The sequence below is a fragment of the Bufo bufo genome, chromosome 2 (assembly GCF_905171765.1).
Source record: "Bufo bufo chromosome 2, aBufBuf1.1, whole genome shotgun sequence".
NCBI lineage: Eukaryota > Metazoa > Chordata > Amphibia > Anura > Bufonidae > Bufo > Bufo bufo.
Window position 1 is genome coordinate 110,534,869 of NC_053390.1, and position 14,751 is coordinate 110,549,619.

The 14,751-nt window shown below is 48.2% G+C and overlaps 1 protein-coding gene across 2 annotated transcripts in view; it reads right to left on the bottom strand.

The window, feature by feature from the left end:
- The window catches only part of IQGAP2 (IQ motif containing GTPase activating protein 2), a 150,572-nt gene that overhangs the window by 56,607 nt on the left and 79,214 nt on the right, over positions 1–14,751 (bottom strand). For both annotated transcript variants that reach the window (XM_040421415.1, XM_040421414.1), the window contains one exon: positions 13,193–13,344. In XM_040421415.1, coding sequence (XP_040277349.1) covers positions 13,193–13,344 — 152 coding nt within the window. The remainder of the gene's footprint in view (positions 1–13,192; positions 13,345–14,751) is intronic.

Below are 14,751 nucleotides of genomic sequence, written 5' to 3' on the forward strand. Positions count from 1 at the left end.
CGGAGACGCGAGGGCCGATGCATGTACTGTGGTCTCGGTGGGCATTTTCGGTTGGCATGTCCGAACCGTCCGGGAAACGCTCGTACCCTGAGATCCTGTCGGGGGCAGATCTTGGGTGGAGTCTCCTCGTCCCCGGTTTCCCGTGTTGACAAACCACTGATCACTGTTGTCCTCTCCTGGGTCGGGGGCTCGGTGACGACCCAGGCGTTGGTGGACTCTGGTGCTGGTGGTTTGTTCATTGATAGTGTGTTCGCTGCCGCCAATTCCATTCCTCTGCAGGCTCGAGGTTCCCCACTGGCTCTTGAGGCGATAGACGGCAGACCCCTTCTGCCGCCACACGTGACTCATGAGACCCTTCCAGTGGGGATAGCCATTGGTGCCGTTCACAGAGAGTCGGTCTGCCTCCAGGTTATTTCGTCTCCACACTACTCGGTGGTCTTGGGGTACCCCTGGCTCCAGAAGCATAATCCGACTTTCGATTGGAGATCGGTCGAGATCCTCTCGTGGTCACCGCAGTGTGGGGCTAGTTGCATCCATGGGTCTGTCAAGTTGCTGTGTACTTCCTCGGACTCTCTGTTGCCTCCTGAATACGAGGAGTACCGGGATGTATTCGATAAGGTGCGCGCGGTTGCCCTACCTCCGCACCGCCCATACGATTGTGCTATAGAGTTACAATCTGGTGCCGTTCCTCCTCGTGGCAAAGTCTATCCACTGTCGGTAGCGGAGAATGAGGCCATGGAGGAGTACGTGAGGGAGGCACTTTCACGCGGACACATTCGCAAATCTTCGTCCCCGGCAGGGGCTGGATTTTTCTTTGTGAAAAAGAAGGGCGGTGAGTTGAGGCCTTGCATCGATTACAGGGGTCTCAATCGCATCACGATCAAGAACGCTTACCCGATACCCTTGATTTCCGAGCTGTTCGATCGCCTTAAAGGGGCCACGGTCTTTACCAAACTCGACCTGAGGGCGGCATATAACCTGGTAAGGATCAAGGCGGGCGATGAGTGGAAGACCGCGTTTAACACCAGGACCGGTCATTACGAATCCTTGGTTATGCCCTTTGGGTTGTGCAATGCGCCCGCAGTCTTTCAGGAATTCATCAACGATGTTTTCCGTGAACTGTTGCAGCAGTGTGTGGTAGTCTATTTGGATGACATCTTGGTATATTCTGAATCCATGGAGGCCCACATTCTGGATGTCAGACGAGTGTTGCAACGGTTACGAGAGAACAAGCTGTTCGGTAAGCTTGAGAAATGCGAATTTCACCGATCCCAGGTAACCTTCTTAGGTTACATCATTTCCGCTGAGGGGTTCTCCATGGATCCTGAGAAGGTTTCGGCTGTCTTACAGTGGCCCCAGCCCAGTGGTCTTCGTTCCCTGCAGCGCTTTTTGGGCTTCGCCAATTATTATCGGAAGTTCATCAGGGACTTTTCCATGCTGGCCAAGCCTCTCACGGATCTGACCAGGAAGGGCAGTAATTCCCAGGTCTGGCCGCTCGAGGCCATCCGAGCTTTTGAGGCCCTAAAGTCCGCCTTTGTGTCGGCTCCGATTCTGTCGCATCCCAACCCTGGGTTGCCCTTTGTCCTCGAGGTGGACGCGTCTGAGACGGGAGTAGGCGCCCTTCTGTCTCAGCGTAGAACACCAGAGGGTCCTCTGCTTCCTTGTGGGTTTTACTCCCAGAAACTGTCTTCCGCGGAGTGCAACTATCAGATTGGTGACAGGGAGTTATTGGCCATCGTGCAGGCCCTTAAAGAATGGAGGCACTTGCTCGAGGGTTCGGTGGTTCCGGTTCTCATCCTGACGGACCACAAGAATCTGACCTACCTTTCTGAGGCAAAGAGATTGACATCACGTCAGGCCAGATGGGCTCTGTTCTTGTCTCGTTTTAATTACGTGGTCTCCTACCTACCCGGTTCCAAGAACATCAGGGCGGATGCCTTATCACGGCAGTACTCCGAGCTGTCCAGAGAGGAGTCGATTCCGACTTCGGTCATACCTCCGAATCAGATCCTGGCCGCCATTCGCACCAGCCTGACCTCTCCCCTGGGTGAGCAGATTTTGGCGGCTCAATCTGGTGCTCCCTCTGGGAGACCCAACGGCAGAGGTTTTGTGCCTGAGGAGTTGCGCACTCGGTTGTTGCGAACCTACCATAACTCCAAGACCGCGGGGCATCCTGGAAAGAATCAGCTGTCCTGGGCTGTTTCACGTCTGTTCTGGTGGCCTTCCCTACGTTCCGACATCGCCGCATATGTAGCGGCATGCTCCGTTTGTGCCCAGAGTAAGTCCCCTCGGCACCTTCCGTTGGGCCTTCTGCAACCCATAGCCACCGGGGAGCGCCCATGGTCACACCTGGGGATGGATTTCATTGTGGACCTCCCTGCATCCCGAGGCCATACGGTCATTCTCATGATTGTGGATCGGTTTTCCAAAATGTGCCACTGTGTTCCTCTCAAGAAGTTACCCTCTGCACAAGAGTTGGCCACGATTTTTGCCAGGGAGGTCTTCCGGTTGCACGGTTTGCCCAAGGAGATTGTGTCAGATCGGGGGAGTCAGTTTGTGTCCAGGTTCTGGCGCGCCTTTTGCTCCCAGTTGGGGATTCATCTCTCCTTCTCCTCGGCCTACCACCCTCAGTCCAATGGGGCCGCAGAACGATCCAATCAGGCCTTGGAGCAATTCCTTCGTTGCTATGTCTCCGATCACCAAGACAATTGGGTTGACCTCCTGCCTTGGGCTGAGTTTGCCAGGAACACGGCGGTGAACTCTTCCTCTGGGACGTCTCCCTTCATGGCCAATTATGGGTTCCAACCTGCCGTGTTACCGGAGGTATTCTCTCCCCAGGATATTCCGGCTGTGGAGGATCACCTTTCCGTCCTATGTGCTTCTTGGGTACAGATCCAGAAGTCCCTTGAGGTCTCTGCGCAGCGCCAGAGACTCCAGGCTGATCGCAGACGAGCGCCTGCTCCTTCCTACCAGGTCGGAGACCGTGTATGGTTGTCCACCCGCAACCTCAACCTTCGAGTGCCCACTCCCAAGCTGGCGCCTCGCTTTGTTGGTCCCTTCCGAGTGCTTCGCAGGGTAAACCCGGTAGCCTATGCCCTTGCGCTTCCTCCTGGCATGCGGATCTCCAACGTGTTTCATGTCTCCCTGTTGAAGCCACTGGTGTGTAATCGTTTCACTTCCTCGGTTCCTCGGCCTCGTCCAGTCCAAGTGGGCAATCGTGAGGAATATGAGGTGAGCAATATCCTGGACTCACGCCTGGTCCGCGGTCGGTTGCAGTTTTTGGTCCATTGGCGTGGTTATGGTCCAGAGGAGCGTTCCTGGGTTCCCTCCGCAGATGTCCATGCTCCTGCCTTGCTCCGAGCCTTCCACGCACGCTTCCCTCAGAAACCGTTTTGTGCTCCGCGGAGGAGGGGCCCTTGAGGGGGAGGTACTGTCATGGTCTTACCTGCTTGCTGCTCTCCTTCGTTTGACATGTGCTGGCGGCCATCTTGGTTTCTGGGTTTCTTGTAGCCTTCCACCCTGCGGCTCCTCCTTCCCCTGGGAGGAGCTGGATGCCTAGCTCATATATATAGGAGGTCTGTGGCTTCAGTTCCTTGCTTGGTCCTCTTGTGTTCACATGCTTCTAAGACTGCTGCTGCTTCTGGTTCCTGATCCTGGCTTCGTCTGACTACCCTGCTGGTTCCTGATCCTGGCTTCGTCTGACTACCCTGCTGGTTCCTGATCCTGGCTTCGTCTGACTACCCTGCTGGTTCCTGATCCTGGCTTCGTCTGACTACCCTTCTGGTTCCTGACCTCTGGCTTCGCAAAGACTCTGCTCGGTTTCACCATCCGTTTGGACTTTTGCTTTACAGCTTTATTTTCAATAAAGCCTTCTTATTTTCACTTATCTCTTGTTGTACGTCTGGTTCATGGTTCCGTGACACTCACCAGCTTGGGCCTTGATCGGGCAGGTTATACTGGGCATTCTTTTCGCACAGGTGCCGCCACTGAGGCTGCCAGGCATGGGGTGGGTGATGAAGTGGTTAAGAGGATTGGTCGGTGGGAGTCTCTTCGTTTCAGGTTGTATGTACGCATGGCTCGCCTGTAAGGATTATGTAGTTGAGGTTTGCCTGTTGTGGTTTAATGTTCGTCCACTAAGGAACTGGCTGGCTAACGAGGATGGTTCTCAGTTTTTCTTTTTTCTCGTTACAGATCGGTGCACGGCGTTAGTGTGGATACTAGGCCATTCATTTGCTTTTTGGGGAGCGTTAAGAGCGGCAGTGAGGCAGGAGGGGCGACAGCTTGGCTTCGCAAGAGAGGTAGCAGTGATACGTTGGTTGGGAAAGAGAGGCATGGTGTGGAGTAGCGTGTTACCGGAGATACACAGGTTTGTGCGGTTAGATAGGGCCCCTGATGTGTTGGTCCTTCATGTGGGGAGAAATGATTTGGGGGCACAACCGTGAGCTAATTAGGGACATAAAATTTGATTTGCTGAGGATCTGGTCCTTATTCCTGGGAATTGTCACGGTTTGGTCTGATATGGTCCACAGGCATGTGTGGAGGGGTGCTCGGTCAGCGGACCGGGTGAACAAGACCAGGATAAAGGTGAACCGGGCGATAGGGAGGTTTATGGCTAGGAATGGGGCCGTGGCTGTGAGACATGCAGAGTTGGAACAGGGGATTGGTGCTTTCTGGAGAAGTGATGGTATTCACCTGAACGCGATTGGAATCGATCTCTGGTGCCTAGGCCTGCAAGGGGGCATAGAGACGGCTTTGGGGGTGTGGAGAGACGCCCAGGCATAAGGTGTTAAGCCTGTGCGTTCGTGGCGGTGGGAGGTCCTCGGAGTTGGTGGAATATCAGGTTCTGGAGGATGGGAGGGCTCCATAGTTGGGGCTGGACTCCCATGGTAGTATTTTCGTGGCAGGTTTTGGTCCATCAGTGGTGCCTCTGAGCTGGCGCTCATCGGCTGGGGGCAAGATGGAGTACCACGTGGAGGAGGCGTTGAACAAAGAAACTGTTGGGGATTCGAGGACCTCCATCGTCGTTATTTTATATGTTACACATATGTTGGATATCATATGCGGTTGCATATGGGTTCATTGTTAAAATATGTTATTTAAAACTTTATTATAAAATGTATAACACTTTTATCCTTAACGGCTGCTGTGGCCAGTTCAAATCCAACCTGGTGTCATGTGTAGTTATTGGGTCAATGGGGTGAGGGTGTTAGGCTGGGTTCACACTTGAGCGAATTTGATATGCGCGTTTAACGCACGTTTTTGTCGCGCGTTTTTGTGCGCGTTTTTGGCCATGGTAAACGCGCGTATTACGCGCGTTTGTGTGATTGACAGCAGTGTCCTATGGCTGCAAATGCGCGACAAAACGCCCCAAAGAAGCTCAAGAACTTGTTTGAGCGTAGGGCGTTTTTCAGCGCGTTCAAACGCGCTGTAAAACGCTCAAGTGAGAACCAGGGCCATAGGGAAGCATTGGTTTTCATGTGTTGAGCGTTTTACAGCGCGTTTGAACGTGCTGTAAAACGCTCAAGTGTGAACCCAGCCTTAGGGTGGTGGGGTGCAAGCAATGAGCATGATCGACGCTACCTTTGTCATGTAAACCTAGCCTTAGCAATTTTCTCCAGTGCGGCTTCCAGTGTCGCCCTTTGGTCCTGTATCGCTGACATCATCATTCTGGCTGCAGCGGTGATGTTCAGTGCATAAAGGTCACTTGTGCCGCCAATCACTGGTCTCAGCAGTATACAGGGCATGACTGCTGAAGGGAGGGCTTAGCGGTAATTTGGAAACATTGGCTGGGAGGACCGGAGTGCAATGCTGGAAGCGAAAGTGGATGCTGGAAGCGAAAGTGGAGAAAAGTGGTAAGCATAGCTTCTTTTGTTATTTTAGATGAGGGAGGCCCAAACTGTGTCCTTCAAGCTGTTGCAAAACTACAACTCCCAACATGTCCTGATAGCTGTAGGCTGTCTGAGCATGCTGGGAGTTGTAGTTTTGCAATAGCTTGAATGGAAGGCCACAGGTTAGGCATCCCTGTTTTAGACCATTTACAGCTGCTGCTCCAGTTTTGATTTAACTTTAATGAAATGAATGTCTTCTAATGTTTGCATTCTGAAACCCAAACATGTTCCCCTCAGAGTCTCCATGTCAGTAAACGGAACAGAAATACGAAAGACTAATGTTAGGCTGAGGGGAAACTGGTGTGGGGTCAGGGTCTGATGTATCCCAGCTGGCAGCAAACAGCAGTGTAGGTGGAGTACAGTACAGACCGTAGCTGCCATTTGTAAGGGAATTCTAAGAGACCTTGAAGTAACATTTCACATTACAAGAAAGCAAGCAGTGATAATACTTATCTGGAATACTTTGCCACTATTTTTGCAGCACATGGTTACATATAAACATATATTCCTTTACGTATATGCCCACCATACGGCATATTATAGTAATATACAATTAAAGGGGTTGGCTCTTGAAGACATCTATGCCCTGTGAAGGTATATGGAAACCATGGAGGGTGGTCCTCTGTTGAGGACTGCCCTCTATGATCCAGAAGGGAGATGAATACACGAGCAGCTCCCATTCTGGTGGACCTTAGAGGTCCTTGCGTTACATGAACTGGAATTCATTTCAAGAGGAAATGTTTTGCTGGTCACGGCTTTACCCAGCACAATTAGCTGTTTGTCAGGGGTACTGGAGGCAGGACCTAAGTGGTTATTCTTTTTAAAAGGGGTTGTCTCTGATGATGTTTATTCCTGGGCACTATAGAATGATCCGATCCAAACTTTCCACTTGAATATTCCTTGCCTTGTGTTGGCTTGAAAAAGGCCCTGTTTGGCTAAAACATTGCCTTTTATGATGAAATGAAAAAAAAATTAAAAGGGGTTGTCCAGAAATAAGTTGTTTTTAGCCTAATGGCTCAGTAAATGAAGGATTCATAATTATCTGCTCCCCGCCACTCCAGTCCTCAGCCATGGCTCCGGTGGGGCCATCGTCTGGTCCCCAACTTGTTTTCTTCCAGAGCAGCATGTGTAACATCCCAGAGTTATGTTACTAAACACTTTTCCCCCGCTACAACATGTTAAGTGTATCTGTATTGTCATCCTGTGTAAGTTAATATCATATTCTCACAAATGTGCATTATCTAAAGCCTGTCATGTATAATTTGCTGTAATTTTCATGATCACCAGCAGGTGGCAGCAATGTATTCAGCAGCTCTTAGTTCAGTTTAGTGTTTCTAAACTGGAATAGTACATTCCAGTTTAGCTCCCCCCTCTGCCTCATGGGGAGGAAAGGAAGTTTCAGTTAGTGTGCCAGCTACCCCTGCTAGGGGAAGGCTGTGCTGGTAGGAGCTCCCAGAAATAGGGATCCCAACCCCGGATCGTGCCTTGGCTGAGGTCACAGATCTTCATCCCCAGACTGAGCCTTCAGCCTCAGTGCTGGTAGAAAGTAAGCAGCTCCTCCAGAACTACAGCTCTCCAGGACGAAACATTCCCTGCGAGCAGAACTGTGAGTACTTATCCAGAGACCAGGAGAAGCCAAATTCCTCCTCAGCTAGTCAGGCCCACACCAAGCAGAAGATAGACAGAGCAGAAGACAGATTCCTGCCACATTCTCCAGGCATATAGTATAGGCGCAGAAGAGATATTGATCCCTGCCATACATTGCCAAAACCTGCTGGGACCCAAAAGACTAATGCTGTATCTTATATGGATTCAAGCTGCATTCAGTAAAGACAAGTTGGATTATATTACAAGTCTAGATCTCATTTACTACTACTAAAATCCTCCATTACTCCTACTAGCAACACTCATTTATTGCAAGTGAGCCAGGATCCAGGAGTCCAGCCGTACCCAGGTAGGAGACACCGTTGACACTACACAGAGACATTATCCCCACTCTGGCATTCCTCATCTGGTACGTGAGTTGCAACACCTTAAAGGGCCCTGAGACAGTACCTGCGCACATTGCAATTGGCGTCACAAACTAAAAACTCTTAACTATCAGTTATACCTGCGCCAGTGTGCATGACCCCAATCCGGCTTACTGCACATGGTCACATGCTCTGCTGCAGCCAATGACTGCAGTCATTTGGCTGCTGTGTAGCATGTGAACATAACCATGTTGTGTTGGAAGAAAACAAGACGGGGACCAGAGCAGCGGGCAGAAGGCAAGTATGAATCTTTCGCTTACTGAGGCAGGCTGATGGCATTAGGTAAAAATGACTTATTCCCAGACAACCCCTTTAAACCTTAGGACCGATACAAATGGCCACGACCCAGAATGAATCAATCATTCCCGATCATTGCCAGCTCATTTATCTGCATTTACTTGCACCAATCATCTCTTCTCTATTCATTTATCACTACGATCATTTCTTCCCAAACAGTTTCAATATCTGTCGGTAGCCCCTTCCAGTTTGCAGAGCGATTTTATTGTGCCATATAGGATTGGATCACCAGATAAATGAGCGTGTGCTTTCAATATTCTATTACCACTTGGTTATAATTTTGCATAAAACATTGCAAAACGTAAACTGTGCATTTACACCTGGATTAGAAAAGAAAGACCATTTCTGACCACTTACATTGGAATATCAAAAGCAGTACAGCCAGAAATGATAAAAGCTACACACATCTGCATGCTTGAACCAGTCTCCCTGAGTCATATTATAGAAATACAGGGCTGTGGCCAAAAACAATAAACGTGTTAAGATAAGGAGGTATAATGGAACAATATGTTCTGTGTGGAATGTAACCCTCAAAAAGATCGACTTACATCTACGGCGTCCCACATCAGTGTGTAAATGGGACACTTTAAACATCTGCCTATGTAATTGCATTGTATGGTATTTCCTATTATCAGGCTGGCAATGTAATTACACCCAGTCGCCCCTAGGTGGTGCTCTCCCCACATAATATATATAGCTTGGGTGTGTCTAGCTGAAAAAAAAGAACAGGAAGTTAGTAGTTAGTGAGAGGAGGAAAAGCAAGTGTATGGAGGAGAGAAACAGGCATCATCCACCATGTAGTCTGCTATTTCTACCCCTTGGTCATGGCCAGGCTAAGGGAGTACAGCGAACATTTCTTTACAGCAACCAAGCACCAGTGATTCTATGTATAAATATGCAGTAAGCCTAGCGAGGGTAACAGCTGAACCTAGCTTATAGACCTTGTGACGGACTGAACCGTCACTGGGGCTGCTGGAGAAGCCTGAGGGCCAGCCTCCTTACTACAGACTATGGACCAAGAACTATGGAGACCCCCGAAGACCTTTTGGGGTTACAAGGAACTATGAACCCTGATTTATGTGTGTAATTTATATGCCACATATTTCCTATGGCCCATTAAAAAGGCATGGTGTGGATTCAGCAACACAAAAAGGGTTAACTCTGCACTGAGACTCCCACTGTTTGTGTTAGTGATGGGATTAAGATAGTTGATTATAATAGCAGCCGACTCATAGATGAGTAGATCACCATATGATACACTCAGGAGATAATCCCATCACATGTGTCTCCTCTTCCCATTCATTCATTATGGAGGGGGTGAAAATGTTTGTTTGCATGCTCATTGTTGATTGCGTCACAGACAATGCCATTGTGTTTGTTGAATAGGGTTAGTTTTTGTGTTTAAACTGTACAGGATTGGCCGCTATGTCATGTCCTCAGTTCCCAACCAGGTCCACGGGGGTGGTACCCTTGTTGTAAAATGTGTATATAAGTCAATGCTGTGTGTTCAATAAAGAGTTCCTGTTTTACCTTTCATCATGTTGAGGCTGGTGTTTGGGTAACTGATCGACACTGGGGATTGCTATACGCTGAAGATTTGATATACTCCCCTGGCTATAACTACTAGCTCTTGTAAGAGCTGTTCCTGCTCTCTGGATTTAGGAGAGGTTCACCCACTGGAGCCTGGAGCCTTGTCGTAGGTCCAGGGTGGGTAGGAGACGGCGAGACCTCAACCAAGCTTCGGCGGTTTGTGGGGTCTGTGGCGGTTATGGTGTCAAGTGGAGTGCTTGGAGTCCTCGGGAAGCGCTAGGAGCATCCATCGACTGAGGTACCCGGTCGGGGTGCCAGGAGATCTGTTACAGACCTGATCAGCACAAGTGACCAGGAGTAGCTTTCCTAGTACCTGGACACAACTGGATGATTAAAGGGGTTGTCCAGGATCAATTTTTTTTTTTTTTTTTTTAAAGTGTACTCACTATTAACAGTTGATTAAAGTCCCCCTCATATGTTTTTAGGTATTTTCCCCACTTCTACAGAGCTCCCATGGTCCCCCACGCATTGTTTACATCTATTTTATCTTTGCCTAACTTCCTGCCACACTGCCCTGTGGGTCCCAGCGCAGTGTGGCATCACGTGGTTACACCTGCCTATCATCCCCGCCATAACTCCGCCCCCTCATTAATATTCCACCTCCTTCATTCATTAGCAAGTGCCATGCCCAGTGATGTCACCGGACCGGAGGGGCGTGGCTTAGCACAATGTCTTCCAGCCTAGTCACCGCCCCTCCCTGCGATCTCCATAATTACTGAGGCTGATGGTGAGGTCACCAGGCTGGAGGGGCGTGGCTTAGCGCAATGTCTTACAGCCTAGTTAACGCCCCTCCCTGCGATCTGAATAATTACTGAGGTTGTTGGTGACGTCACCGGGCTCCCTGCGAAGCGGAAGAAGAGGCTTCGCTCTCCAGCAAGGGGCCCGGTACGTCACCGAATATGAGAAAATAGGCACTTCCGGCTGAGAATTTGCAATATAAAAACGGGCATCAGACATGTGTGGCAAAGGTAGGACAGGCATGTGTGTAATATTTATGTCACTGTTGTACACTTAGAACAATGTCCCCAATCCTGGACAACCCCTTTAAGGCCATAAATTGTCCTTATCCACTACACAAGCCTTCCGGGACATAGTGGAAAAACCTAAACTTTTTTAGTGGAGCATCCTGCAAATAATGAAGCAGAAGTGTTTCCCTGCCGCGAGTGCTATAGTTTGGACTAGGGCTGCACGATATATCGCAAAAATAATCGAATCGCGATAATCGGCAAATGCGATATGTCAATTCGGCCGACCCGAAAATGCCGCAATTATATATGAAGGGGCCCCTATTAATAAAATGTCCTCTGTCCTATTGATAAAATGGCCAGCCTCTGTACTTACTTTCACGATGAATGCACTGCAGCGAGCGGGAGCGAGCGAGGCGGCCGGCGCGTGACTGACGTCACTTAGTCACACTCCTGCTTCCTGAATTAAGTGGGAGGAGCGTGACAGTGACGTCAGTCACGCGCCGGCCGGCTCGCTCGCGGCTGCTCTCTACAGTGCATTTATAGTGAAAGTACAGAGGCTCGCCATTTTATGAATAGGAGAGTTATGTGCGCAGTTTAGGACACATGAGGGGACACATAGGGCCATGAGGGGGACCAGCATAAGATGCTATATGTGTGTCTTATGCTGGCCCCCCTCGTGGCCCCATGTGTCATAGCACACATAAGTGTCCTCCGCAGATCCCCCATAACAGTGTCCTCCACAGATCCCCCCTAACAGTGTCCTCCACAGATCCCCCACATAACAGCGTCATCCACAGATCCCCCACATAACAGCGTCATCCACAGATCCCCCACATAACAGCGTCATCCACAGATCCCCCACATAACAGCGCCATCCACAGATCCCCCGCATAACAGCGTCGTCATCCACAGGTCCCCCACATAACAGCGTCATCCACAGATCCCCCACATAACAGCGTCATCCACAGATCCCCCACATAACAGCGTCATCCACAGATCCCCCACATAACAGCGTCATCCACAGATCACCCACATAACAGCGCCATCCACAGATCCCCCGCATAACAGCGTCATCCACAGATCCCCCGCATAACAGCGCCATCCACAGATCCCCCATAACAGCGCCATCCACAGATCCCCCATAACAGTGCATCATCCACAGATCCCCCATAACAGTGCATCATCCACAGATCCCCCATAACAGTGCCATCCACAGATCCCCCATAACAGTGCCATCCACAGATCCCCCATAACAGTGCCATCCACAGATCCCCCATAACAGTGCCATCCACAGATCCCCCATAACAGTGCCATCCACAGATCCCCCATAACAGTGCCATCCACAGATCCCCCATAACAGTGCCATCCACAGATCCCCCATAACTATGTCATACCCAGCCGCGTCAGCGGCTCATATGGGAAAATCCAAGCAAATAGACCTCTAGCACAATTTCCTTAAAATATTGCATCGCATATCGTTATCGCAATTTTTAGGGCTCTAATCGCAATCGCACAAAATTCCCATATCGTGCAGCCCTAGTTTGGACTTGTAAAGTGTCAACCTTAAAGAGAACTCCTCAACTGACAATTGCCTAAACCTGATAAAAGGAATACAATTGAACTTATTTCTGAGTCATCACTTACCGTATATCATACAAATGAACTGTGTCTGTACTGACTACCTTAAGACAATTGCAAACTTTTCTAGAGATGATTGGCAGCACATCCCTGATTACACAAGGAGATATGCTGCTGATTACCAGGCATCTTTCAACCTGATGAAAGTAGCTAATCAGCCGATGAACAAGCATTTCCTCATTCATTGGCTGATCGATTATACAGAGAGTTTGTATCCCCGATAATTGGACTGAAATTGTGCAGTCTAATAGCCAAATAACTGTCTAATATTAACCACTGTCCAAGACATTTTGTGTCAGGACCATGCAGAAAGTACTGCGGACTGGAAAAGTGGCAACAACTATATTTTTTGCTTACTTTTAGCATTCATTTCTAGGTTTAGTGTTCATTAGACATAAGGTATAACGTCACTTTCCTTAAAGCACACACCCAGTTTACTGGGACAATTCATATTTTTCTGCTATTAACTCCTCTTTGAAGCCGATCCCAATCCTATTAGTTTTATTAAAGGGGGATGTCCAGGATTAGAAAAAGGGGTTTCATTTTATTTTAAAACAGCGCCACTCTTGTCCATAGGCTGTGCTTGGCATTGCAGCACAGGCCCACCTTAGTGAACAGATCTGAGCTGAAGTACCAGACACAGTTGACGGACATGCCTGGCGCTGTTTTCAAGAGAGAAGAAAAACGAGACACCTTTAAAACTATTAATGCTGTTAAGTCAAACATAAACCAAACTACTATTGGAGATTTGTGCTTTGCTTTCCTAATCAAAGTAAAGTACCTGAAGATCTTCTCGGCTAAGCCAAGTGGTTTTCGGAGTAATTCCTTCTGGAAGGGACCAGCCGCCTTCACTTGTTTCAGCATTATAATAGTAGTCAAATTTATCTTTCAATCTTATTTTTAGCCATGAACTTTCTTCTGTCTCTGCGGAACCTAGTAGTGTAAAATTGTACAGAGATTTTATTAGTGGAGAGTTGGAGACATAAACTATACAGCCTAAGGCTCCATTCACACGTCTGCAACGTGCTTTGCGGATCCCCAAAACACGGACAGCGGCAATGTGCGTTCCGCATTTTGCGGACCGCACATTGCCGGCACTAATAGAATATGCCTGTTCTTGTCCACAATTGCGGACAAGAATAGGACATGTTACTAGAAAAGGGGTAAGCGAGCACTCACACTATGGCGTCCTGTGCAATTGGTTCTTTTGATAAAACAATGATATAGATATCGTAATAAAATATATTAGAATGGTAGTAGCATAGATGATAACACTAGCAGCATTAATTAATAGCAGCAATGTGGTATCAATAACAGTAGTAGGAGATGACCTAAATCTTCCTGGTATGTTGGTATAAATGAATATAGATCAGATAAATATAACAGGTAATATTTGTGGTACAAAAAGTGATAAAATTTTGTACCACAAATATTACCCGTTATATTTATAAATAGATTTAGAGTGCTCACTTACCCCTTTTCTAGTAACATAATTTTTTGATTGAGGTAGGGTGTCCTCAAGTCTAGCTAGTAGAACCTTACCATAACAAATTGGAAGTGAGCCACTCCTACAATCACTGTTTACCAAGAATAGGACATGTTCTATTTTTTTGTGGAACGGAAGTGCTGCCCCATAGAAATGAATGGGTCCGCAATTCCGTTCCGCAAAATGCGGAACGAAATTGCGGAGGGGTGAATGGAGCCTAAGGGAGCACCCCACCCAATGAGGAGTTTGAGAGAAGCGGTGGCTGAGTACGCATGCTGCTGCTTCATTCAGACTCTGAGGGAGTTACGTAAACGGTTACATTGGGGAGTTGTATAAGGGCCTGTTCAAACAACATTTTTTTGGCACTGTTTTTCACACGTTTTCCATTTGGAATCTGCGCTAAAAAGGGCTCTAAAAAGCCTTCCATTCATTTCAACGGGAGACAGAGCTTGCTTTTTCAAACAACCTGAAAAAAAACGGCGTGGAAAAAAGCAGCAGCATACTCTATCTTAGAGCGGAATCTGTGCTGATTCTCCCATTAAAATGAATGGGAAGCTGGAAAAATAGGAATCTGAAAAAAAAAAAAAACACACCAAACACTGCAACAAAACCACGCAGAAAATCAGCACTGATTCTGTACTGATTTTTTAAGCACATTTTCAAAATCCAGAGTAGAAAAAAAATTGTTTTCGTCTAGCAACAGCGCCAATATCGATGGGCTGTGTCTCAGCACCATTCAAGTGAATGAGGCTAGGCTGCAATACCACAAACATACCATGGAAAATGGTGGCACTGCTTCTGGGAAAAACAAAACTTTTTTTTTCTAAATCTCAGACAATCCCTTTAAATTGTAT